At 42.5% G+C, this 27862-nt stretch overlaps 1 protein-coding gene across 3 annotated transcripts; it reads right to left on the reverse strand.

Moving 5' to 3' along the window:
• tsc1b (TSC complex subunit 1b) lies at positions 1-27706 on the reverse strand. Of its 3 annotated transcripts, none has more exons than XM_034709320.1 (22): positions 27425-27706; positions 22087-22301; positions 21811-21914; positions 19675-19827; positions 18996-19140; positions 18485-18639; positions 18311-18384; positions 18050-18228; positions 16860-16978; positions 15999-16164; positions 15775-15896; positions 14623-14716; positions 14388-14495; positions 11976-12624; positions 9445-9458; positions 7828-7994; positions 6253-6435; positions 5587-5697; positions 4036-4158; positions 3004-3191; positions 2651-2824; positions 1-2492 (listed from the first exon to the last, which is right to left on the reverse strand). In XM_034709320.1, exons 2-22 carry the CDS (start codon positions 22193-22195, stop codon positions 1799-1801), a joined length of 3831 nt encoding a protein of 1276 aa, XP_034565211.1. In that variant the 5' UTR covers positions 22196-22301; positions 27425-27706; the 3' UTR covers positions 1-1798. The 3 variants fall into 3 exon arrangements, with proteins under 3 accessions (XP_034565211.1, XP_034565209.1, XP_034565210.1); XM_034709318.1 differs by having other exon boundaries at positions 9415-9458; positions 27425-27705; XM_034709319.1 differs by lacking the exon at positions 27425-27706 and adding an exon at positions 26161-26258 and having other exon boundaries at positions 9415-9458.
• Between the last annotated feature and the right edge of the window lie 156 nt (positions 27707-27862).

Below are 27862 nucleotides of genomic sequence, written 5' to 3' on the forward strand. Positions count from 1 at the left end.
TTGTAGTGCAAAACATTGAAGACGATCTTTATTGTTCACAGTTAAACACAAGCCACTGCTTTAAGAACTTCCTTTTTTGCCATATTGTCCCAAATTCTCCAGCCCCAGTCCGAGTCCTGGTTTCTTCAGTTTGTGCTGATTGTACCTTCAGTCTTGGTTTGCTGTAGTTACTACTGTTGGCATTTAAAGTGGATTGTTGAACATGCTTTAGATAGCGAGGCAAAGGAAGTGACAGGAGGAGCTCCCAGTGGACAACAGGATTTAAACCACTTCCAATACCGAGAATGGAGTAAACTTCTAATACTGAGACAACATGAAGCACTCCATGTTCGTTGGACGTGCAGAGAGGGAGCCTAAACGGAAGGTGTGTTTTGAGTTTTGTCTCAATGTTGTACCTGCTGAATGTTCTGTGTGTGTGTGTGACACATCTCTTCCTTTAGAACACAAATGTTTTCATGGCACTTCAAAATGATCAGCTGGTCCTCATTTGCAATGTCTGATTAAAATTTCTGATATGCGCTTTTGACACCTTCGTGGCTTAATAAATAAAAAGTAAAAAGTTACAACAGAATGTGGAATTCATAAAAAATGCATAATATTTCATGTGTTTCCAAATTTCAAATGCTACTCTCCTTGCATCATTGACTTTTCCAAGAACCAACATGAGTGCATCACCAACCCGCCCGCAAAAAACACGTCCTCCTCCTGACTTCACCTGGAGTAAGTCCATAAAGTCTGTATGGGAATGTTCATCAAGACCAGCAACACTAGATTCAACCTCTACGGTTCCCACAGAAGAAACCAAACATATCTTCGTACCACTCACCTCCTCGCCCAACATGTACGCTCATGTCAAAACCACGTTTTAGTCCATCAATGATAAAGCTCACCTTACAGTTAGTTGCAACAAAAGCAGCTTCTCTTGCTTTATGGTGGGCTTCAGTATCTTATAAATGTAAAGGGCCAGTTCACTCAAACATGGAAAATTAACCTTTGATGGTTTGAACTAGAACGAATAGTTTAAGTTTTATTAGTCCAAGTTTTGAGATATCACTCTCTGAGATTGCTGCCTGCTTAGCCTCTTCAACAGAAATAAAGGAACTTTATCTGTGGAGCTAACAGCATGTAAAAATTACATCTAAACATTTAAAGAGCAGTTTTTCTTTCCTAAGACCTTGTCTCACTTACTCTCACAAATTTGAGTCCCAAAATGAGATTACATCTCCTGCAGAGAAGTCTGGGAGTTATCTAAAGGAAGTGATACACTTTCAGAGGACACATTGATGCTTAGTTTTATAAATGTAATCTTTCAATGCTGTGAGCATCAATAACAGAATCCCTTTCTGTCTGCACTGGACATTGAGGCCAAAACATCAGAGGCAGATCTCAATATCTGGACTATCCGCAGCTACACCGAGCTTTTTCAGAAGAAATGACCCTTTAAATGTCAGATTCACAGTGTCACGAGTAAGTGAATGATGACTTCACATTCTGTCAGCTTATCTTTGAGCATCTTTGACTCAGAACTAAATTCATTAGTCTAGCATATTTACTGGTAACAACACATCCAAATTGTTTCCCTCTAACCTTGTTGAAATTCTTCGGGGAATGAACAAGTTTAAAAAAGAAAAAAAAGAAGAGAAACAACACGGGGGAAATCCTGTTGTCCACTCAGAGGAATGGAACATTTAACACTGAATCCAAAGAGGCGTGTGACTCTTTCTGTTTGTAGCTCTTCTCCATCGTTGAACTTCAGTCTCTCAGTCTCAGCCCTGCGTCCCGGCTCAGTTCTGTGTCTCTAACTGTGCTCGTGATGTGTTTCGTTATAGTCCATGATTTTTAGCTGCTGTTGCCTGGGACGACCTGACCCGGCGTGACCCCGCCCTACACCAGGCCCCGCCCCTGCCTTCCTTCTGGGGCTTTCCTGGCTGGAGGCCCGCTGCTTCGGCTCTGAGGGGGGCTGCTTGGTGGGCACAGTGAGAGGGGTTGCTGGGGCAGGTGCAGGGGCAGGAGCTTGAAGAGGGGGCAGAGTCGGTTTTGGGGAAGGTGCAGGGTTAACAGGGGCAATATAACCCTGGCAGAGCGGCTCCACGCAGAGCTCAGTTTTCAAGCCGTGGGCGAGGCCTGCCAGGCGCGGTGGTGGTGGCTCTTCATCACACTGGCTCTCGCTCTTGTTGCGGAACAGCTCTCTTGCCCTCATGCCCAGGAAGCTCTTGGCACTGGGGTAAGAGCCCACGGTGAGCGGCGCATCAGAGGGCGGCTGGGGTGTAAGCGAGTTGGTATGGGGACAGGACGGGGAGGGCTCCACGAGCAGGGGCGGGGCTAAGTCCTGGCTGCCGTTGATGGAGTTAGATGTTGTGGTGGAAGAGTTACTCGCCTTTAGTTGTCCTGGCGATAAAGTGCTGCCGTTGCCCCGAGGAGAGTCACGTGGAGATCTACTGTCCACATCCTTGTTGGTGCGAGTTTTACTTGGTCCATCTGGCATCATGACACTGTGGAGGAGAAAACACGTCAAGAAAAAACACACACGTTCCTGTTTGCATTAAAGCTGTGACTCACTATGATGGGGCATGTCTGAAATAAAGAAATCAAAAGGGAACTGAGTGTCAGACAGTAAACGCTGAGGTAGTGCAAGCTCTGTGAACCTGACCTGGAGTCAGCACCGATGTGTGGGTCAGCTCTGCCCCCTGGTGGTGAACTGGCAGAGGTGCTGACTGGAGTCTCCATCTCCACTCTGCTGTAGAGCTGCAGGAGCTCCGTCTGCAGCAGCTGAGTGATTCTCCTCTGAGCCTGATACCTGCTTTCTGAGGCCTGTAGCTCCACCCTGCAGACACAGAGACAACACAGGGACAAGGACAACATCAAAGATGGAGTTTAAACCATTTAATGAAATAAACTCTCTGATACAGAGAGGGTCCCTGCAGGTCCAAAGCGGAATTCAAAATCATGACAGGATGAAACACTAATCTCACAAAGAGGTACAGAAACACTTCTCCTGCTCACCTCGCTTGACATTTGACATCCTCGAGGAACTTCTTTTGCTCCACAATGAGGTGCTCCTTCTTGGAGAGATGCGTCTCCAGCTCAGCCACTCTCTGCTGCGCTGCCTCCAGTTTCTGACCCTGAACCAGCAGACTCTGCCTCAGTGTCTCCACCTCCTTTCCATAAGACATCTTCAGCATCTGGGCCTCCTGCAGGGCGGAGAGTTGTCCAGAAAAAGAGCAGGACATGTTTGAGAGAGTGACAAAGACACAAGTAAAGGAGGAACAAGTTTTCAAAATTGTTCTGCCATGTGAGAACAACTTGCTGTTATTTATCTGATCATATTTTCTTGATTTTACTGTATTGATTTTATTTTTAAGTAATTAATTTCACTTTCTTCCATCTTGTTTTAGTCTTTGATTATTTTATTTATTGCTGTTATTCTGTCTCTTCTTTTGTTTGGGCTGCATGTATGAAATATGCTATATGAATACAGCTGCATGAGAAGGTGTTTCCCAACTTTTGACTGGTAGTTTATGTAAATCTGACTAGAGTAGAGACTTCTGTCGAGGTTTCTGTTGTGTAAAAAAATAGGTTCAAGTATCAGCAATGCCACTGTCCAAAAATAGGCGTAGGTCAGGGGGATCATTGGAGAACAGCTTTTGTATGGACAACAGTTGCAATTTCAATTTTAATTCAATTCATTATCAAAATACTTTCTATTTTAAAGGATCAAAGTGGTAGATAATAAGCAGATGCCAGGCTTGAAGCTCTAACTGTGTGCTCATGAGATTTCCCTGTTTGAAACGTATGAACCCAGTTTATTCATTGTGGATTGTTTAAGTTTATTCATTGTGGATTGTTTAAGTTTATTCATTGTGGATTGTTTAAGTTTATTCCTGGTGGATTGTTTAAGTTTATTCATGCTGGACAGTTTGACTCGACGCCCAACAAACCCAATTAGTATCCCTTTTACACCTCAGTACGTTGCCTCTCTAGTTGTCTCTACCTGTCACGCACACACTAACACACACACTCTGTCTTCCACTGTACCTTTGTATTATCAGCGCCTGCGTGGTGCAGCTCCTGCATGGACAGCTTATGAGCCTCCCCAAGGAGCAGCAGCTGCTTGTTCAGGAAGCTCATCTGCTGCTGGGTGCTCTCACTGTTGCTCAGCTGAAGGACACACGAGACAAACAATGAGGATGGAGGGCGAAACAGTGATCACTGCACTACAAACCACACCTGTCAACAGATAACACATCAGCAATGAGCCCAGAAGAATGAGTCTTTGGTGATTTCCTGTAATTCAGAACACATTTCTTGGTGACAGAAGTTCATTTCGTGGTCAACTTGAGAGGAAGCGTTGTGCTTTGAAGCCGAGAAAATCACCCTACTGAATCAGCCCCCAGTCCCTGATTCCACAGGACATTACACCATGCAGTCTTTGAATTATATCCCAATCCCATGAAGAAGGATGTGATTAAAACTGAATGGATGCTGTCTGATTTGGATTTGATTTAAAACGCCCATTTCCTGAACCAACAGCTCCTTGTTTATCAGGATTTTGGTTCAGTCTGGGTCAGAGGAGGGAAACAGACCTCAGACAAACCCCAGGAGGCAGAAAAACACCCAGACCCCCTGCGTCCCTGACCCAAAAATAGAGAGGGAGAGCCATCATCTCCAAGGCAACCCAGCTCTGGGACAGTCTGTAGTCTGCAGAGAGATGGCAGGATGGGGACGAGGACGGGGGTGTGTGTCGCTGTAACTCCCCAAGTCTGACCCAACCGGCCCCCAAGCCTGCCCGCTGTTCCTCAACAGTCCATTAGTCCACATTTAAATTGTTCAGAGGCTGACGAGCTGCAAACAAACAATCCAGCTGATTTAACATGAAGCGTTATCTGCTGTGTGATCAGAGCCCATATGTGTTTCTTAGCAGGAACATGTTTATCTCCTTATCTAGACCTGAACACCTGCCCAGACATGTAAGATAGAATAAAGAGGGCTTTAATCCCTCCTTTTGGCAGAGCATGCTGCTCAAAAGTCTCACTGCAAAGGAAATATCAGCAGCGGCAACTTCCACTGACAGCTGTTAATTTACAGGACACAAAAATGATTTCATTTAATGCTTATAACACTCATAATATAACAGTTTTATGTGAAATCAGAACTGTTTAACACATTAATATCAGAATGAGCTGCTATGCCTTCAGTAGTGAATGTATGGAGACTTAATGAGGGTAATAAGGCTGAAATGTTTCTGCTTTTTTAACAGGAATATCAGCTAACTTCTTCCCCATATTATTTCTTATGAGTATTAATATGAAGTAAAACACGTTTCATAGAATATGTGGGAAAATAAGATTTGAACAAGTCTATCAGAAGAAGTAGAAGCTTGCTGTTTCTCTTTAATATCAAGTAGCTGCACTACCTCTCTGTAAGCTCGGTGACATTCTACATTCAGCACTTTGTCTCTCTGTAGTTTCTGATTTCAGACTGTTTGGTTTGTCCAATACAATTTTAATTCCTCTATTTATTTTTATGCATGATAACTGTATTTAATCTTAAGTCTATTGTAATGGTTGGGTGGTTGTTTTTTTTTACCTTAATAGTCATCTGGTTGAGAAGGTGACCAGTGTGGCAGACTTTGTTGTTGGCCCTTTGAAGCTCCGCCTCCAGTTCGTCCATCTTTTTCTGACACTCCTGCAACTTACTCTGCAGACACAAAGCAACAAGTTCAGGCAAAGGAAATTGATTCTTATAAAGGTAAGTACAATGGAACGCCATCAGATCAATAATCAACTGAGAGCTTGATTTAACTTCAGCGTTATATAACTGGGTTAAAAGGGGAAGACAGATATATTTTGTATTAGCTGGTACTGAAGAGAATAAAGAATCCCAACAATCACTGAATGGAAAGAAATATATCAAATATTTTTTTTGTATAGAACAACTGTATTCATCTCAACGATATGCAACCAAAGAAATGTGAAAAATATCCAAAGAACTGTAAAACCTATTTGAACCATCAATGATGTCTTGTTCCTTTCTCATGTGGATGTTCTCTGACGAACAGGACTTTAAAGGTTTTAAAAGAAATGATTGGACACCAGACGTGTAGACTGTCCAGTAACCCACCATGATCATAGAATTACTGTAGCAGTTCAGTGATGTAACTTTCTGTGTGCAGGTCTCTGTAGATTCATCTTAGTGCATGTGTCAGTCAGTGTACGTGTGTGAGTGAGTGAGTGAGTGAGTGAGTGAGTCCACCTGGAGCTCCTGATTCTTGGTGTAGTAGTCGTCTCGTCCCTGCTGCAGCTGCCTGATCTGACTGTGCAGCCTGGTCACCACTGTCTCCCGGTCGTCCCACAGCTGCCTGTACCGCTGCTGCTCCACCTGCAGACTCTCCCTCAGAGACACAATGTCCACGCTCTGCAGGTTCAGCTGATCCTTCTGCACGTGCACATATACACACACATACATACACAGCATGAGCAAGAGTCTCTAAACGTCATAAAGTCAAATGTTTGAAGGCAGTTTGCAGCAGTTTGTGCAGTTTGTTTCTTGGCACTGAGAGGAAAGCAGAGTTGGAAACACACACACATATTTCTCTGTAAATCTGTTTTCCTGAGCACCACTTTTCAAAGTTTTAGCAGGAATTTGACTTCTCTTTTAGCTGATTTCTGCATGAATGCCTCAGTGTTTCACCTCTTAGTTTATATTTCATTCTAGGAGACAAACAGGAGCCTTTCTGACTTCTTTCTAGACACCACGTGTTTACAGGCGATCAATCTCACATCCCTTCTCAGCTACAAACAAAACCATGCGCTCTTTTTCTGCACTGCTCACAGATCTTTAGATCATTTGATAATGCAATTCTTGTTTGAGGCTCAAAGCTGTAAGCTTCCAGATTTAAGACAGGCCCTGTGGAGCTGCATCTCAAATCTAAGAAATATGTTTCATGAAGGTTTTTATCAGATAAATCTACTGTGAAGAACTTTCATTGTAAGTTCTTGGTGACCCTGGTGGACAAAGCAGTGTGTCTTGTCTCTGTGTTTGCACTGTGAACCTGATTTCAAATATCAATCTTTATATATAGGACTTTTTTATTCATGGGATTTGTAAACCAAGGCATTTTGCTGCTGCATGCTGCTAATGGTCTGATCTGCACTGACCAGCTGGCTGTGGTAACAGGCATTAAGAGCAACTTTATAGAAATATCAACTACAGTACCAGTCAAATGTTTTGACACACCTTCCCATTCAAGAGTTTGTATTTATTTGATTATTTGAAACACTGTAGATTAATACCAAAGACATCAAAACTATGAAAGAACATATATGGAATTATTTAATGAACAAAAAGTGTTAAACAAAGCAGAATAAATGTTTTATATTTTAGATTCTGTAAAGTAGCCCCCTTTTTCCTTCGTGACAGCTTTGCACACTCTTGGTATTCTCTCAGTCTGCTTCATGAAGTGGTCTCCTTGAATGGTTTCTAATTAACATGAGCCTTGTCAAGAGTTCATTTGTAGAAAGACTTGCCTTCTTAATGTGTTTGAGACCATCAGTTGTGTTGTTCAGAGGTAGGGTTAGTACACAATGGATAGCTCTATTTGACTACTGTTGTAACCCAGATTATGGTAAAACCAGATAATTTCATAGTTTTAATGTCTTTAGTATTAATCTACAATGTTGAAAATAATTAAAATAAATAAAAACCATTGAATGAGAAGGCGTGTCCAAACTTTAACTGGTAGTTTATTTCATATCAGATAAAATCTCTCAGCAGCTCTAAAGTGTTAAAACAGGGATAATCTGTGATCACAAGCACATGCAAACTCACCATAGCGTTGTTCTGCTCCTCCAGTGCAGTGGCGTTGATGATGCGTCGGAGGAGGCGTCGGTTGCGGACGGCGTGCTGCTCCCTCTTGTAGCGCTCGTACAGCAGCTGGTTGTGCAGCAGGAGCAGCTGGCTGCGCAGCGTGTGAAGCTCATCCATCGGAGCAGAGCCTGGGGAGGCCACGGTAATAATCATGTAATTAACACGGTCACACACCTGACACACTTACACACTATTAAATGTTATTTAAGAGTGGAACAGGATCAAGCACAGGTCTTTTCGTGACTGCACGATAGGAAAATACTGAAGGTTAATAAAGCGATTTCATTTCAGAGTACAAACAATTAGATTTAATATAAAACAATCATTCAAATGGCTTTCAATAATCCTTTAAACAGGTTGTGTTCATAACACAGCTTGTTTTCTTTTACTGGGTAATCTGGATTTGGATCATGACGTATATGAAAGCATGTGATGCAATTTTTAAATATCTTCCTTTTGGGTATTACAGTGAGCCTTTACGTAATCCCATGACTTCCCTGATCTTCAGACGGAAAGTTTTAAATATTTTGAAGACAAAACTTTGTCCGTGGACGACCTCTGTCTAATTTGTTGTCTGCGTTCAAAATGTGATCCGGCACCACATATCAAATCCGGTCGTTTTATTGGCCTTGGCGTTGTACTTAGATTTATGAACTTGTTTATAGAATTTCTAATGGCAGTTTCTCATATAACTCTATAATTTCACTTCTTTATTTCGAGAAAATGTACAGCTGCTTGTCTTTAATGGATTTTTACTTTTATATCAAACATTTTCAAAGTGTTCTAGCTTCAGAAACATCCTGTTGGTCACAAATAAACAACACTGAAAACATTATTATTTGATAAAGATATTTTGTAAAGTGAGTGCACTATTATTGGCTGCTAGAACTCTGCTACAGAGCTTCACTTGTCAACGTGAACAAAAGTCGAGCAGGGAGAGAACATTGAGAGGAACATTTGATCCAACTCTTAAATCCTCTTTGGAGGGTTTACGTCAGTCCGGCTGGGTACTGAGAGGAGTTCTGTTGTACATGCAATGGAAACTACCTGACTCCTATCAGCCGAGCAGGGCGGATGATTTAATTACAGAGTTGTAATTACAAGTTGGCAGAGAGTTTCTACAAAAACACACACATTGTGTGTGTCTTGTGTGTGAGCTGCAGCTGTAGAGAATCAGATTCTTGACATGGTAGAGTTTATACATGAGGTTAAAAAAAAAGGGTGACGAAATCTCTAAATGGCCGACTTCTGAATCTCTGAGCTGATGGAGTTCTGCGTGACTGTGGGAACTGTGTGTGTGTGTGTGTGTGTGTGTGTGTGCGTGTGTGAGTGTGTGTGTGTGTGTGTGCGTGTGTGTGTGCGTGTGTGCGTGTGTGCGTGTGTGCGTGCGTGTGTATTTGAACCTCAGTTGAACAAATTGCCTGTCTGGCTGCGTTTTGACATGATGTTCATGTCTCAGAGCTTGTGACGAATCACTAGTCATGCCTAAATAATGCTCCATCTGGAGTCTTTATAATAGCTTCTTTTATCAGTGTGTGAGTGTGTTACCTCCAAAGTGCGTCCAGTCAGCTGACTTACTTGGCAAAGGTAATCTGTGAAAGGAGAGAGGGAAAACATTTCAGAGGAATGTGGATGTTTTCATCTGCAGCTCTTTTAAAGTAATCCATGTCAAACAGTTGAATGATGATTATCAAATCAGGGAACATGCACAGCATCAATAATCTCAATATGAGCAGTATCCTGGAAGGATTTGAAAATGTTTCTCATAATGAAGACATGGAAAGAGGACATAATGTGTTTATTAAGTGTCCACAGTCTCTCTATAATATAAAACAAGGAAAGAACAAGTTTGTGTTTGACTTTTAGTCGAACACCATCTCAGATTTCTGGGCCACAAAGTGGTTTCAATGAAACAGGGAATGTGCAGATTTGAACTTCACAGCCTGATTTACAGTTTATTAAGTGTGAACCATTCAAACACAGGTAACAGCACCTTAATGCATACTCTGCTTTACCAACCAGCTTATCCAAATAGAACTGTAGTTTAAGAAAGTAAAATCATGGTGTACCGACTCCAAACCAGAGTTTGAGATCAGAAACTGAGACTTTTTAAATGTTTATTGTGGTAACAAATCAAATGAGGCAGAGGCTCCTTTTCTAATTACACTTCTTTGAGCAGGCAGTGTATTCGCCCCCTACTGGCCACTAGAAGGATGACACTTTGAAGGCATTTGAACCAAGCAGCAACCTCCGGTCTCAAAACATGATGCCTAAGTGTTATAAACTGCAATTCATCAAGTGTCCACTAGAGGCTGGCTGCAGAAACACCGCAAACCACATACAAACCAATTCAAAGAAGACGATCTTTACAGCAGAAATAAACATGTTTACAGCCTGGTACAAAAAATAGACTTCAATGGTAAATGGACTTGTACTTATATAGCACTTTTCTAGTCTGTCTGACTACTCAAAGCACTTTTACACTACTCATTACATACAACCATTCATAGACATTCACTCACTGATGGTAGAAGCTGCTATTTAGTGAGGGACCATCAGTATTAGCTACTGTCATTCATTCACATTCACACACCGCTGAACAACAGTGACTGCTAGAGCTGGGATCGAACCCCCAACCTTCCGATTGATAGATGACCGACTCTACCCACTGAGCCACAGCTGCCCCAGAAAACAAGTGTAGTCTGGAGAGCTCATAACGCAGGAATTTCGAAGATATTAAGATTACAAGTTGTCCATCATGAGAGGCACAGCTAACTTGACTGACAGACGGGAACACTGTAGCTGTTGGCTAGGAGGCTCAAACCCCACCTCTTTACCTCACACTAAGTTATGTTGAGTTCAGTGTTTCCAATATGGCTGCCGCTGCTGACCGGCTTCAAAACAGCGCTCAGGAACAGACGGGTGACGTCACGGATACTACGTCCATTATTTATACAGTGTATGGTTTGAAATCAGGCTTTGATTTCACGAAGACTGCAAAGCTGCGTCCAATTCTTCAATCCTATGTATACTTCAGCCAAACTCTCCAACACCTCACTGATGTCAGGTGTAACACAAAGTATAAACTAAATCTAGAACCAGGATGTATCTGTTTACAGCAGAGCTGGTTTTCCTCCCGTCTCCAGCGTGTTAAATCATTCATCTCAGCTTTACCTCTGCGCCTTCTCTGTGTTTTTGACAAAGGCAGTGAAATCTGGGGCTGAAGCCAGACTGTTTTGTGTCCAGCGTTGACTCTGCTGACACTGTTTCTGCTGTTGTGTTACCGGTTCTGAGAACCTGGCGCTCACCATGTATTTGTGTGTATTAGTGTGTGTGTGTGTGTGTGTGTGTGTGTTAATATGGAGAAAGTAAGGGGGTGGCAGACTCTGAACAATATCATACTTGTTCTCCAGTGGGTGTTTCCTTTGGCTGCAGTAATAGCCTGGAAACAACCCAGGCCAGCTCTGCACAGTGAATAGGACATCCAAACACTCCTGAGTTTCTTCACCAGCATCAACAAGAGATTCTGAAAGACTGAGGGAAGCAACCAACCCTCAGAGAGCAAATACCTCAAACCCGACCGGACAATCCTCTGAAGCTATTTATTTATCAGCAGAAAACATGAAGAGTGTTTATGTTCACCTGTTACAAAAATAAAACATTGATTTTGAAACACCTGAGCCCTTCCAGGTCTGAAAAGAAAGTCAGCCCCAGGATTATTCTGCAGGAGTACAGAGTTGATAAACTCTTTGTGTTATGTTGTTACTATAGTTTTTTTAAAATTCAGGCTTGTGGTGAAGTTAAGCCCCGAGTACTGAGGCTGTAGTCCTAAAGCTGGCAGCCTGGGTTCAATTCCAGCCTGTGGCCCCCTTTCTTGCGTGACACTGCCCACCTTGTTACAGTGCTGCAGCAGAATCTGAGTGTAAGGAGGACTCGATATAAGCTTCACTTAATCTGCAGATGAACTCAGATCTTTACATTTTTAATAAAGATGTTAAATTTAACACATCAAACCTTGATATCTCTTTTAAGTGCATCAATTCCTTCAACAAATACAATAACTGAAGTCCGACCGCCTTGATGAAAGTTCTTCCAGATTGAAAGCTTACCTCTTGAGCACTTTATCGTGGGAGTCGCTCCCCTGCTGAACAAGGCGATCCAGCACCTCCAGTGGCGAAGCAGACACCACTCCTTCCTCCTCCCCGTCCTCCAGCCCCTCCTCCCACTGAGACAGTCTCTCCATGGCCGCCTTGTGCACCGCCTCTGAAGTCTTCTGGCCCACAAAGAGCGAGGCTGCCCTGGGCAGGGCCAGGTCGAAGAAGGACTCGTAGGGCACTGGGGCCGGGGTCTTGCTGCCCGGGCTCGGGGAGAACATCCCAAACTTGCCTACGTCATCCTCCGGGGCAGAGGGGCTCCGGTGCAGGTGGTGATCGATGGGGGTGAAACCGGACTGAAAGGACCAGGACTGCTCCAGACCCAGGACTGAACTCCTGCTGTCTCCTCCCGTTGTTCCGCCTCCTCCTCTTTCACTCCCGACACCGCTGGTACTCGCAGTGCTCTCCGCTTTGTCTGGGGTGGCTTCCACGTGGTGGGCGTTCAGGACCGGGCCTCCGGGCTGGTTGTTGGAGAGGGTCTTGTCTTGTGCCTGGCAGCCCGTCAGAGTCTCAGTGGTGTGATAGAAAGGGGAGTCGAATCCCCTCAGGCCCGACAGCTCCTGCTTCTCCTCGGTGATCTTCAGCAGCTCCTCTGTGATGGCAGCTGCAGCAGAAACAACATATGGAGGATGAAGTTAAACCTTCATGTTTGTTTTGAATGTCAAAGTCTGTTTTTAAGTAGTTCTGCATTCACAACGAGCTCCAAGTACCTGCTTCACCAGTTAGAAAACAAAGGTTTGGGTTTGTGTGTTTTTCCCTGAAGAGAACGGAAATGTTTAAGAGAAAGCAGCTAGCTTTAGCAGCAGAGCTTGTGCCATTTGGCAGCTGCTTTCATGAAAGTGGTTCACCGTACTGGAGGTGCCTTTATCTTTAGTACGTGGGGCTCAGGTGGGATTTACACCAATAACAAGGAGATGGAGTTAAACACAAAGGGATATAAACAGATTGAGAGATATTTAGTCAAAGTCAGAAAGCTTGGGCTCATTTATCTTGACAGGAAAATGAATTCACATACACAGAGACGCAATCAATTCCTAACTTTCTGGTTTAAAGAAACAAAACGCCTCATCTGTAATAATCGATGTACAGAGGCGCTGCAAACCTGCTGTCAGATGAAGACCTAACGGGAGAGACGGGGGCAATACGTAGCGTCTAAACCAGCAGGGAAGAACTGTGTGTATGTTTGTATGTTGCACTGATGCTGTATGTTTGCACATCAGAGCTTCCACAGCGTGAAATCATACACTAGTCCACCAATGTTACACCATCGTAGTTGCAAGGACAAAGACAGAGTGGCAGTGGAACTTTGACACAGCACTGTATAAGACTGGCAGTGTGTGAGCTGCTAATGTTTTAATATATTTAACCCACAAACACAAAGTCACACCCTCCCCAGGAGTACGTAACCTCGGCATCATCCTCGACCCCACTCTCTCCTTCAAACCACACATTAGAAACGTCACCAAAACATCCGTCTTCCACCTCAGATCCTCACTCTCCTCCTCTGCTGCCGAAACTTTCATCCACGCCTTCATAACCTCCAGACTGGACTACTGCAACAGCATCCTTTATGGCCTTCCCTCCATTGACCACCAAAAACTCTAATTAGGGATGCACCGATCCGGCTAGATCGGCCTCAAAAGGCTAGATCAATTATCAGTGACAAAGGGACGATAAGTTGTGCCGATCCATATGGCAGATCTATTCATCTCAGTTCTATGCTTTTCTGTGTTTACAACAGCCATTTGCGTCTCCTACGTCATCAGCGCTGGCCAGTCTGTGCATTTTTGCCCGGGGGAGCATGATGGAGGATAACTACAGAGGCTCTGCAGTTTAGGTGCATGTCACGCTTCTTTTGCTAACAACTCCGCCGGCTCTCTGACTCTCTTCAATCGTTTAAAAACCACCTCAAGACCTTCCTGTTCAAAAAAGCCTACAACACATAACCTCTACTCCCGCTCCCCCTCTGTCTTTGTTCTGTTCTGTTTCATTTATTTGCTTTACTTCAGTTTTTATTTTTACTTTTCTGTACAGCGACTTTGAGTACAAATCCTATCAGAGATTATTAAGTGGTTCTGGTAAGTTCTCTGGACTACTAGACATGAATCAAACTATGACACAACACAGACAGACATACAAACACACAACCATAGGCTCCATTGAACAGTGTACACACTTGTTCTCATTACTAAATGAAAACGGTTCCACTCAGCCTCGTCATGTCAGGAGTCTGATTCATTCTGCTGGACAGCGTCATGTAAAGCATTCTTCGAGGGTTACTCTTCATGAAGAAGCTGCCCACAATGCGGCCTTTGTTTCAACACTGAACAAATCTAGTTCTGCAATGTTTACCATCAGGACACTCACCCTCCTCCCTCTCTTTCTCTGTCCTCAGCTGATGCTCCAGCTCCTGTTTCTTCATGAAGACCGACAGCTCCGTCAGAGTCATGGAGATGTTCTCTGCAGCTCCTGCATCTGAGGAGGAAATATTTGGTTCAACACTGAAACATCAACTACACAAAATACACCTTTGATATGGTTATTTTTGATTAAGACAACCTTTACTTTAACATTTATATTGTTACACCACAATAAGACTGACCTCTGTTTGAAGACACCTCTGCACTCTTCTCTGCATCTTTCACCGGCTCCTGTCTCACGAGTGCAGGCTTGTTGCTCTCTCCGTGTCGACGATCCTTAAGAATTCACAAAAGTCATAGTTTTACTATTTCAGAAAAGTGATCAGTGGTTTGCTCAAGCTCTCTCTGTTTCAGACAACACTTACATATCTGCACAGTTTGAGTGTGAGACTGAGGACGTGTGGCAGGCTGATAATCAACTCTCCGTTTTAAACTTTAAATGTGTGATTAACATTTTTTAAGAGAACTACAACTTCACCAATTTCTCAATTATCAACATTTAAAAACCAAAACAAGGCACGATGACATGTGTTAACATTGTAACTTGTCTCTCTCTTCATCTCCCTCTATCCCTCTCTCCAACATGTGTCTCACATGAGTCTGGTCCTGCTGGAGGTTTCTGCCTGTTAAAGGAAGTTTGTCCTTGCCACTGTAACTTGCTAAATGCTGCAAAGTGTTCTGCTCATGGTGGATTAAGATGAGATCAGACTGAGTCCTGCCTTTAAGATGGGACTGGATCTTATCCTGTCTTGATGTTGGGTCTTTGTTAATAATATAACATAGAGTACAGTCTAGACCTGCTCTGTTTGGATAGAGTCTGAGGAGAACATTTGTTGTGATGTGGTGCTATACAGATAAAGATTGATTGACTGACATGTATGTGAGGAGAATCCCAACAGATCAAACTCCTGCTGAGAACCAGTAATATAATCACAACGACTCCATCTCTCCTCTCCTGTTTCTTTCACCCTGTGAGCAAACTGAAGGACTTAGACCATTTTAATAAATCAGTGAGCCTCCTGCTGTCAGAGGAATGAGTTTTTCAGGTTTTAAGTCATCACTTGAGTTGGTTGTCATGCTTGTTTCATGTGTTCCTAATATGAAGCATGAAACAACTAAGATCCAGGACAATGACACGATCAGAAAGTTCAAGAAACAGAACAAATATGGTGAGAAAAGGCTTCAATCAGACTGCTGGCCTTTGGTAAGTCTTTCAAGCTGAGGATATAATTGAAATTGTTGCTTTAAGCTTATTTTGTTTTTTAATCAAAAGCACAAACAGAAGAGTGTAGGGTGTCGTAAGAACATCTTAAAAGAAACGGCAGAGAAAGTACCTTTCTAGGTGGACTGGACTGGACTGTGTTTGCAGGTAGGGAGATGATGGGGAAGTCATCCGACAGGGAGGGAGGTGGGGACGAAGTAGCAGGAGTACTGGAGGCAGGCGTTCCTTTCCCTCCTGTTCACGTCAAAACACCCAGGAGAAGATTCAAGAGTTACTTGAAACCTCAAAGCAAAGCTGAAATCTAATCTGTCAGCGTGTGTTTCACAGTGCGCTGACCTGATGTGCAGTGGAAGCGGCTGGGAAGGTGTGAGGCACTGTGGGACAGCTCCAAGTTGGGCGACATGCCCCTGGAGGAAGGGGGCGTGGCCATGCCACACAGCGAGGAGGGGCTCCACAGAGGGTCCTTCCCCCCACAGGAAGAGTTGAGTTCACAGGTGGAGTTCTGCAGACAAACAGAGACCATCAGCAGAGTCAGCAAAAATCTAACAGAGAGCATTTACAAAACATAAAAGATGCTCATCTTTATTTCAGTAATTTTCAAACTTTTACTGTTAGACTTTTTAAAAATTTATTATTTTAATATTTTTGGGCTTTTTGTGTCTTTATGACAGGACAGCTGAAGAGAGACAGGAAATGTGGGGAGTAGAGACGGGGGAAGACTCTTCAGTGTTTTGTGCCTCAGATTCCTCGTCTCTTATGTGCTCCAGATTTTTTGTCTGCCTGGGTCAAAGGAAGTGTTTGCACAGGGACAAATCCTCAGACAGACCCCAGGGAGCACAAAAACACCCGGACCCCTCCCTCGAGAGACTGGCCCAGTAACAGAAGGGGAGAGACTGCATCTCCATGGCAACAAGCCCTAGGGAGTGTCTAAAGAGAGGCGGCATGACGGGGACAGAGGGCATGTCCTGTTAGTCCTAAAGCTCGGGCCGACTATCTGCCCATGTGTGGACTCTGATTACCACTTGGATTGTGTAGTGTTTTGTGAGAGAGCAGTTGAGTGTAGTCCGTCTGACAGGTGATACATGGCGTGCAAACATGGCCGCCAGCAGCAAACTGTGATGACCCTCTGATCAGTTAGAAGAATCCTGCATCTCACATCAACAAACACTCCTGTAACAGTTTTATTGATGAGCTTACCTGCCGTCTGGAGGTCTGAGGGCTGCGGTGGGAGGACTGTGTCCCTGAGAAGGGGGGCAAGGACAAGGGTGGGGGAAGGGGCTGCCTTGGAGTTGAGAACGGGGTCGAAGAAGAACTTCCTGTTGTCAAGAAGACAGAGTCGGATCAATTTTTAGAGGATACTTTAAACAACCTGAAATCTCTTGATGCCGCGTATCTGATTAAAAACACAATGACTGGCTTCACTGATAAGGTCTGACTAAACAGTGACACCATTATGAGGACTACAGAGTATTTTGATATTTTTATTTGCTGATTAATTTTGTTGTATGTATCTTTTTAAGCTTTGTTTTGGTCTAATAATAGTAATATTAATAATAATAATAACAACAACAATAAAATAACAATAATACAATTAAGAATAAAATAATACCAATGTTAATATATAATAATAATAATAATAGTAATAATAATAATGATGATATAAGAATAAGAAGAAGAATAAGAATAAGAATAAGAAGAAGAAGAAGAAGAAGAAGAAGAAGAAGAAGAAGAAGAAGAAGAAGAAGAAGAAGAAGAAGAAGAAGAAGAAGAAGAAGAAGAAGAAGAAGAAGAAGAAGAAGAAGAAGAAGAAGAAGAAGAAGAAGAAGAAGAAGAAGAAGAAGATTAGGAATAAAATAACAATAAAAATAAATTGGTTATTAGAATGAAAAGGTCCATCACTAGTTACTATAGATATAAAAATTGTCAGTGGACCACCTTTTCATTTTGACAGTGATATATCCCTTTAATATCTATAAAGGATAGAGGTTCTGAATAAATAAATAAATAAATAAATAAATCAGTGTTTTCTGCAGTAGCTAATTTACTGGTTCAGCTAGAAACAGATATTCCTAACGTGTAATATGACCATAACAAAGATTTTCAGAGATATTCTGTGACTTGATATTCCTGTAAAAATCTAGCTGTTTCAAAATATACAAAAGTGAGAAAGGAAGGAGCAATTATTCAGTCCAGTAGAATACTGGATAGTCTGGTCTGCAGCTGTTTGTGGCATTAACTCCCCTCCTGTCTCAGACTATATGGTGGTACTGACTCCCAGTGGGAACGTGTCTGCTAAATGAAACTGTAACACAGTCCTGGATAGTGATTCTCTGTTATAATATCAACAGGCTATACGTTCACTTGTTCAACATGTAGAGTGTTCTGACCATAGCTGCTGTGGAGGTCTGTGTAAGGGCTGGAAGTGCAGTCTTGTGGTCGCATGTGGATTTGGGGATAAAAGTTCTCAGGCATGGTGGCATAGCCCTCCTCACAGGAGGCCTCCTTGGGGTCTAGAGACACTTTGGCACATTCGATGACGATATCATGGATTTCATACTTTTTCCACCTGTAGTAAAGAATAGCAACATAAGACACAAAGATCTCAAGAGTCCACATTAAATACTTTGACAGTAGTTTGGCAGTCTTACCTGGTGGGGTCTAGCTCGTGGTCTTTTGTTCCTGTCACCAGTTCTGGGTGAATACGTACGTGTTCAAGCATCGGCTAAAGGTGGAGATTGAACACAACGTTGTATTAGAAGTTATTCTTCTACAAACCTCAACTGAGGAGGGATACATCAGAGCAGGAGGGATCCTTTTCTCACCTTCACCACCTCCTCAAAAGTTTCCATGTTCTCCTTCATGCTGTAATGGGAGCGCAGGTAGGACACAAAGTTGCACGGGTACATGCCGTAGAGGCGGTGGAAGAGAGAATAGACACTGGCGTGGAGGTGGATTAAATAAACCTCTGAAACGTGTCCTAAATGAGGAGAAAATACAAAAGACAAAAAGTACAACCTTAAATTCAGCACTTAGAAAAAGAACCAACTCAGCAAGAAACTTTCCTGATCATTTCATTATATTCTATGTTCCTCTAGCCGAGTCAATCCACACAGACCTCCTCCCCAAGTTTTCAGGCACCGGTTAACTGCATAAACTATGAGGGGTGAATAGAGATGCTTCCTCAAAATATACCATACAGTAAATTAATAAGGCAGTACCAGGAGTTCTTCAGTATGGGAGTAAAAAGCCCCCTGAAGGACGAGCCAATGCAAAAGTGTCCCTTTTTACACATGAACATACACACAGATGTGGGACATGAGAGGAAAGTCCTACCAGGATTCTTCAGGTTCCAAGATGCCAGGCGGCCAAAGATGTCGAAATACTCCCACAGGTGTTGTTTCCCAGCTTGAGGGATCATTGGTAGCAGAGTGATCAGCACCAGCACTCCAGTTATCAGCACCACTACGTCTGTGTCCGACTGAAGGGAGACAATCAGGACAGATGTATTAATCACGACGTCAGGTTGAAAGAAACAACTCTTTACTTACTAAAGCAGTTCTTTATGTGATGAAGCTTTTAAAGGAAACTACAAAAATTAATCAAGCTAATCCACAAATCAAAAAGTGCTTTACATTAAGAGCATCACATGACACCCTCTGTCCTTAGATACAGAAAAGTCAGGAGGGCGAACAGAGACGGGACCTCTCTTCTAAGGTGGCCTGTAATCAATCAGTAATGGACGTCAAGTTTGGGCGATCAGGAAAGCAAAGTTTGAGATAAATAGACGCACACATGCTGGGTGCTTTGGTTGTCGATGCTAGCATGGCTACTGACTCCAAGGGTGTAGTAACTCAATGATGATTGGCCACTGTATAAAATATGCACTTATGAAAGTGTTCGGCCAAAACATCACATCAATGAATCCACCCGACAGAAGCTAGATCCATCAGAGCGCTCCCTGTGCTTCTACGTGGAGGTTTCAGTGTTCACGGAGACAGAACGGGGTCGTTACCTTCAGGCATTTGAGCAGCGAGAGCAGCAGAGGGTATCGGGCCATTTTGTGGATCCAGGACGGCTGCTTGCGGATGACATGGCCGAGCAGGGTGAGGGTGGGCAGCCGGCAGGCCTGTTTGGTCATGCACTCGTTCATCTTGTCCAGAAGGTGCTGTGAGGGAGTGAGGGAGAGACAGCAAGGTTAGCTCTTCATTTGATCAATAGGTGTTTTAGTTTCCCTTTATCATTGACTACAAATTCCTGAATTTAGGATGATTTAGAAACTTCTAATGTGTGTAAATAAAATCCAACAGTCCCTGAATCACACACCAGGTTTTATTCAATTCTGAATCAATCCCTAAAATCAGAAATCAATAAACCTGAACCATGTTAAAGATAAAGTCACATTTAACTGCAGCACTCTGAAGCAAGCTGAACTTTATGTCCCAGTAACCATCAAGTTAATGTGCTAACAAGTTTGCTAGCTTCCTTCGTACTTGCTGTATTTTGACTTCCCATCTCTTTAACAGAGTCTCTTCTGTCACAGTAGCTGTCACAGCGCCCAACACAGGGTTAGCAGGTATGTAAGCTCATCAGCCTAGCTCAGCTGGGACAAGGAGATCAAATAGTTGATCAAAGTTTTCTAATGTCGCTTTCTGTAACTGTCTGGGATCTGGTTCTGTTTTGGGAGAACATTCGTTCCTCAGACAGAGGAGGATAATAAATGTGGATGGTGCAACAATAAGCAACAATAGCATCGTGTCTGTCCCCTCAATGGTCACGGCCGCTAACATGGCGTTTATTAACCAACAGTGCAGAGGCAGATTTCACTAAAGTTAAAGTCTGAGTGTATTTTTCTTGCTGCTTAACTCTGCCTTCTTGATCAGATCCTATTAAGAATGAATTCCAATGAAATGAGCCGATTAGCTGATTTCACATGAATCTTCGTGTTACCGAGCTTTAAGCACGCAGGGAAGGGTAACAATGAATCTGACACTAAGGATGCTGCTGAAGTTAAGTAGGATACTTATAATAATAAATAAAAAAAATAATAGTTCTGTTCTGGAAAAAAACTGAAAGACCCAGTATTGGGGCATGGGTTAAAAATATGGTTACATGCATGTCTATGGAAAAAATTACATACATGCTCAGAAGAAAACTTATATGATATGAAAAGTTGTGGGAACCCTTTGTGCATTTTTTGGAACACAGTGATTTGTGCAATGGGCTTGCTGATTAGCTGTAAATTGAACTTGGACTTTGTCTAAATATATGAAATACCTCTTCTCTTTTTATATATGTGTTTGTATATATGTGCATGCGTGTGTATATATGTATAAATATGTATATATGTGTATATTTATATATGTATGTACGTGTATAAAAGGTGTATATGTAGATAGACTTTTCTTCTCCTGAAGTTTACGGGCTGCTAATCCCTTTATAAAATGTATTGCTTTATTTATTGTAAAAAAGATCCACATGAAATATGAAACTTGCAGTTGTATTTTTTGTATTTTTTATTATTATTTTACCTTGTTTATGTGCAAAGAGATGTAGGGGGTGGGAGGTTAAAGGGAAGTAAAAAGTGTTTTTTTTTGTGAATGATTTGCAATCAAAAAGAAAACAATAAAAATAATATTGAAAATAATGATAATAATAACAGTAATAATAACAATAATAATAACAGTAATCATAACAATAATAATAATTATAATAATAATAATAATACCTTTATTTGTATAGCACTCTTCAATATAAGTAACAAAGTAATTCACCAAAACAATAAATACACAATAAAAGCAAACTGACAGTAAAAGCAGAGAGGGTAAAACGTTAAAGATTAAGTGAAAGCTTTACTATAAAAGTGTGTCTTGAGTAGTGAAAAAAAATTAGGGACCGACTCTGCGAGTGTGATTTCCTCTGGCAGGCTGTTCCACAGTCGGGGGGCTCTGACAGCAAAGGCCCTGTCCCCTTTAGTTTTTAGTCTAGACCGTGGAACAGCTCACAGAGCACTGCCAGAGGATCTCAGACTGCGTCCTGGTTTATGGGGGATAAAAGCTCAGAAATGTGTTGAGGGGCGAGTCCATGATGTGCTTTAAACGTGATTAAAAGTGTCTTCTCAATGAAACTGTAACATTCTGACGTTTCTTACCTTATCGTGTGGCTCTCTGACTGAGGAGAGGATATGCATGGCCTGTGCAGAGTTTGTTTCCAGAAAGTAGTCCACCAGCCCGTTCAGCAGCATGGACCCTCGCTCTGTCAGGGAAACAGGGAGGATCATGTCAGTGATTAGCTTTTTGAAATATGAAGCGAGCACACATAAAGTCCACCAATAGAGACGAAAGTTTCATAACGCTTATCTATGAAGCTTCTATTCCTCTAACAACAAATCAAACATGCTGATGATAAAGGAGCAGAGCCTCCCTACCCGTGCTGAGCTGCTCATTGATGAGGCTTCGGATCTCATCGAGCTGGTGGAGGTCGGAGGTCTCCAGGAGTGGGAGGAGGTCCCCCACGTTGGGCTGCTCCCTGGCCATGGTGGCGGCAGTGCTGGAGGTGGGGGCAGCGTCTCTTTCACGGTGTCCGTCCCTGCCTGCCTGGAGGACTCCTGGGGCCACCCACCAATACAGTCTCCAGGCACCTCTACAACACGCCCAGATCAAATCCAGAAACATTTCTCAGAATTAGTAAAGCTCTGATCAGGGGTTAGGTGGCACATGATCATATCAACTCAGTCCTAAGAAGCTTTGCAAAAGTGATTTCTTCATAATGGAAAAAATGTGAATTATGTCTTTCATGAGGAAACTGGTCCTTCATTAGATTCAGATGGATTGGGCTTCACATGGTCATCTATAGCCAGCTGGAGTCATGACCAACATTACATATTACCAGTGGTGGACAGTAACAGAGTAAATGTACTTAAGTAATTAAGTACATTTTTTTGAGTATCTGTACTTTACTTGAGTATTATTTTTTGGGGGTACTTATTACTTTTACTCCACTACATTCAGAAAACAATTATTGTACTTTTTACTCCACTACATTTCTATCAGTGCTCTAGCTACTCACTACTTTAGCTTTGAAGTCAGCTCATGAATTTGTGGAGCAAACACAGAGCAAATTTCCCTCAGATCAGGCAGTTTATTTAGAGGTGGTAATGATGGCTATAATTCTCCACCTGGGCACCCATGGTCATATCCTCAGCCCATGTTAGAGGTTTTTGAAATGAAGAATGATACTTATCGTTTGAAATGTTCTCCCTGTTTCTGCCCAAACATACAAACATTCACTGTCCAACCTGAGAAAGCGGGTTGAGCTACGTAACATTTGTTTCATTCCAGATGAACATTTCAAACTAAGTAGTCTGTGCTTGGAGTAACTTGGTGTCTGTTTTTATTGCATGTTGTAGTTGTTAGAGATTTCAAGTAATGGTTTCTAAATAAACATGATGTAACAGAATGTACTCCTAAGTATTCTTGACTGCATTAATGCATTTTGAAAATACAATGTTTTGAGATTTTTTAAGCAGTACTTTTAATACTTCAGTATTTTTAAAAGCAAGTACTCCAGTACTTTAACTCAAGTATTAATCTGACTGAACAACTTTCACTTGTATTGGAGTAATACTTGACTTGGAGTATCTATACTTTGACTTAAGTAATGAAGCTGTGTACTTTGTCCACCACTACATATTACTGATGGCAGCTGATATCTCTGTGGAACCACACACTCTACAATACGTCATATTTATTGACAGTTACTGAAAAAAAACAAAAAAACATCACAACCCGTCTGTCAGGTCAGAATACCTTCAGTAAAAATAACTTAATTAATGGAACAGAAGGAAGCAGACTCAGCAGACTTTAATACATCTGCTGGAAACTCAACAAGTAGCCAACGAGCCGATCCTAAACTAGCTGAGACAGAAAAAAACACTCTCTTAGTCTTTATCCAACAGCACAGGGATAGTTCTGTCACTGATTCTCTGTTTTCTTCAATCAATCCGAGGCCTTGTGAGTCAAGAATATTAGAAGTGAAGCATAAACAGGATCACAAACAGAACTGAACCTCCACTCTCACAGAAAGCAGGACAAATCAAGAAAAGCTCAGAGAACAGATTGAGAAGGGATTAAACACATGAAGAAAGCGGATGTCTTCCAAACCTATAAGACAGTATTATGCATCCAAAGACACGACCTATAACCCAACACGACCCGGCTCCGGACTTCTATTTCAAACCTTCCTGTTTGCTGCCAGAGGAGAGTTTAATTCAAGAGATATATTTAACTGGGAATAAACTGCAGAGGAAATGTGTCACCACAACACATCCTGACCTTAGGTGTGCATCATCTCAGGTTAAAGTATGTTAGTGATATCTGTGATGTACGGTGGAAAGATGCTGGGGGAGTCTCTCTTACTAAAGGAGGCCAGGGAGCCTCGCAAATCTGCATCTGAAAAAGCAGCATAAATAATCCTGACGGGCAGGTCATTATCGTCAGGGTGTCTGCACCCAGCGGCTTAGTCCCATGAGTAATGAATCAGCACAGGGATCTCATCAGCTCTGAAGATCTGCTTTCAACACTCAGGTCATAACACTCCACAAATGAAATGTGTTCTTTTTAAAAAGGTTTACAGGACACAAACTATTCCACAAGTTCACAATATTGAATCTGTCAACACCGAGTCACATGCTGCAGAAACCAAGATAACAGGAGTGGGACGAGCAAAGCTGGATCAATAACCTGTTCAGTTTTATTTTAGTTTAAGTGTAAGATCAACAAACATGTCAACATGACTCTCACAACAAATCTAAACAACATGAGATATGTTAAAACAGGTTCCTGTTGGTTGAATCATGCAGGGAGTCACGGCACATTGTCTCCTTGTTATCAATTAACTGTGATTTCAGGCAGCTTGGGAACGCTCAGGGAACACAAAGAACCTCTATGCAGCCCGGACACTTCCATGTAGACACTGAAAATAACATTCGGCTGTGTGCATTCAGTCACCAACAACCTCCTTTTCTCCTGGCTGAATATTTTAAAGCGGTTTGAAAACAAACAAACAGCCTGATTGGTCCATCAGAGAGAAAGATTTCAGCGACCACACGGCCCCGTTCTGTTCACGGAGAGTCGACATCAGAATCTGAATCTTCAGTTCCAACATTTCTTTTTGTCTTCAAAGCTTTAAATAAACTAACCTGCAGGCCGATGAGCGGAGATCCTGAAAGTGCTGTATATGTGGAAAATACAATGCCACCGACCCGACCAATCACGGGGCTTGCGGTCTGCGTTGATTCTACGTGTAGTTACATTCGGAGGAGGTGCGTCAGCTACGTGCGTAGGCCTCTGCGTAGGTATGGGAGCTACGCGGACCTCCGGCATAGGCTACACCGTCGATTCGATGCAGAAGTATAAATCCGGCTTAAGTCCTGCTCCAGCATTCACTATTTTGAAACCAAATTCAGAGTCTTACCTTTCTTTCTCTTGCAGCTCTGTCTTAAGTTTATTTGATCCTGTTGCTGCATGATACCAAAGTAATCAGACTCAGTTTGTGTAGCTGCCTTTTATTATTCTTTTCATCATATTTCTATTTTATTTGGTCAGTTCTGACACATCTCTCTTTAAGTCAACCAATGTTTTGATTTATTACGTTTTAAGTGTTCCTTACAGATATGTTAGCTTGTCATGGCTCTGTGTATGAAGTACGCACAATAACAGGAATTTGAATATGAATAATCTGAGTCCCCATCTTCTACGTTTCTAAATAAACCCTTCGTTTGGAGTTTACAGCTGAAGTGTCTTCTGATGAGGAAGTCTTTCTATAACTGCCTTCTTCAGGGAGGATAGTTTAGATGACATCTAATAGGCTGTGGTTATTTAAAGGGTTAGGCAAACCCTCATGCATAAAATATAGTGAGCGAAAATTAGGAACACTAGTCGGTACAACAAAACACAAACTGCAGGCTCTATTACATTGAGTCCGGGCTGCTGCTTTCAACTCTATTAACTTTAGTTATCTTTACTCAGTTAAACGTACTCTAACTTCAAATGTTAATTATGAGGAACATACAACCATTACGTTGACACACTAAACATGCACACACAAGAGCAATGTGCATGAGCTTCAACATGCCGTCTATGAGGAAGTGGGTTGAAGTGACAGCCATAGATAACTAAACAGCTTCTGCAATGCATGTGAAGCTCAGGTGATGTGAGGAGTAAAACAACTCTTCTTTGACTCTAATTGTGCTTCTCAAGATACGTCATCCTGATCGGCACCCATAGTTTCTGGAGAGTAAGATAAGAAGAGGTCTGCGCTGTCAGCAGCTTCTACTTCAGCCATTCAACTCACAAGCAGCTTCCACCCAAAGGTGAAGGAGCTTCACCTTAAAATCACTGAAGTCATTGCTCTAAATTACATTCAGCAGGGAGGAAGATGAGGGCTGATCATGATGAACTTGGAAGCTAACTACATGATGTCAAGCGTGATGCAGCCTTACCTAACCTGCAGAGCTTTGTCCACAGTCACTTAGAGGAGCTTTTCTAATGCGACTCATATTAACTCCACCACAGACATCTGGACACGGAGAGGAAGTCCTGCCAGCATGCAGAGCCTCGCTGAACAGTGGATCCACGACATCTCATCCACAGAATCTCTGTCTGTTCGTCATTAATGAATGTCTGTGTTATCATTTATTGTAAAATCAAACGATGTCTCCTTCTAAAACAAGTAGACCGTCACAATAAGAGTCAGAGGTAAACTTGAGGACAAGATAGATTTAGTGTTCTTTAAATTCAAAATAAGGTGTGTTCATATCAATATCTGCCAACATGACTTTGAAAATAACGGCATATTGGTAAAACACCAATATCCTGCATCTCCAGTAACCGGCTTTAGGGATTTAATTTACAGAATGAAGCTGAACCAACTCTGAATAATTGGAAGAAATCAAAGACTATTTTTGGCTCCTGGTCAGGCTATGTGTCTGGGGAATGTAACTCATGATCCCAGTGTTTGTTTCTTCAGTCCTGGTTAAAGCTCTACCAGGAAGTTATGTTGTCCTGTTAAATGTGACTGAAGGGTCGAGGAGGTCAAGCTGTGAAATCAGTGACCCACTCAGTCTCCATGGGAGATGGAGAGATTCACAGACAAAACCTGAGTATTAATGATTGATGTGAAAATAATACTGTCACAGTGAAGTTTGGCTGCAGCTGAACAGACAGGGAGCAGAAAGCTGTTTGACGGATATGCATCAACATATAAACAGAAAGGCAGATATAATGTTGAGTTATTGTCATGCATGCTGAGAGCAGAGCAGGACAGACTGAGGCTGAACCCCAGAGGAGCTGCTGCTGTGTGCACTGACCACTGGCTGCTGCCTCGTAAACAACTCGCAGAGAACAATGGGCAGGGTTGGGTTTACTTTATCCGATTATAAAAACATGCAGACAGTTTTCCTCCTGCAGAACCAGAACCTCCTCAGACCTCACATGACACGCAGATAACATGAGGATTTACTGTCTGGAGCATCAACATCTTTAAATCCATCATCTCTGTCTCTTTCCAAAAACAAGTCAGTCCAGCAGAGAGAGCTAGCGTTAGCTGAGAGAGCGACACACACAGTCCGGATCCAGGTCTCCTCTCAGACCAGGTCCATCCGAGGAGCAGGAACCAGAACAGCCTGGGTTTACTTTAAAGAGTCACCTGCCTTCAGATACTCTGTGAGAAACATGTTTAATATGTAAAGAATCAGAGCTGTTTACCTGTTAGAGGAGCTGCTCTCCACAGGGCGCCGCCATCTTGAACACCTCACAGCCCATCCCACCGCAGTCCTCCTCCGAGGCCGGGCTGCATGCAAAGTAATCCCTCAGTTAGAACCCTGCAGGTTCTACAGGAAGGTTCTACAACTCACCTGGATCCACAACATCTCATACTAATGCCTTAAATCACATGTGTTGATTCAGAACTGTTGTTCTCCCATATAGTGCAGACAGTTCTCTCCTGCTCTGTGAACCTAACATTGTTTTTCTCCTCTCAGCGGAGGGGTGGAGTGGATGTAATGCGGTTTCGCGTGACCCACATGTGAAAGGCGCTTGCGCATAAGAGAATGTATTTTTTTTTGGCCAGGCAGTGGGATCAATATGGAATCTTAAATCTTATACAGTCTATGGCTTAAATACACAAAGAGAAAGTGATATGAC

This window comes from Notolabrus celidotus, chromosome 19 (assembly GCF_009762535.1).
Source record: "Notolabrus celidotus isolate fNotCel1 chromosome 19, fNotCel1.pri, whole genome shotgun sequence".
NCBI lineage: Eukaryota > Metazoa > Chordata > Actinopteri > Labriformes > Labridae > Notolabrus > Notolabrus celidotus.

Coding starts and splice junctions, on each gene's coding strand:
- tsc1b (XM_034709318.1), bottom strand. CDS start 22,195: ATGGCCAGGGAGCAGCCCAACGTGGGGGACCTCCTCCCACTCCTGGAG. Junction 18,385..18,484: donor CTTTTGAGGAGGTGGTGAAG/GTGAGAAAAGGA, acceptor CTCCACCTTTAG/CCGATGCTTGAACACGTACG. Junction 5,698..6,252: donor CCAAGAATCAGGAGCTCCAG/GTGGACTCACTC, acceptor TTGTGTCTGCAG/AGTAAGTTGCAGGAGTGTCA.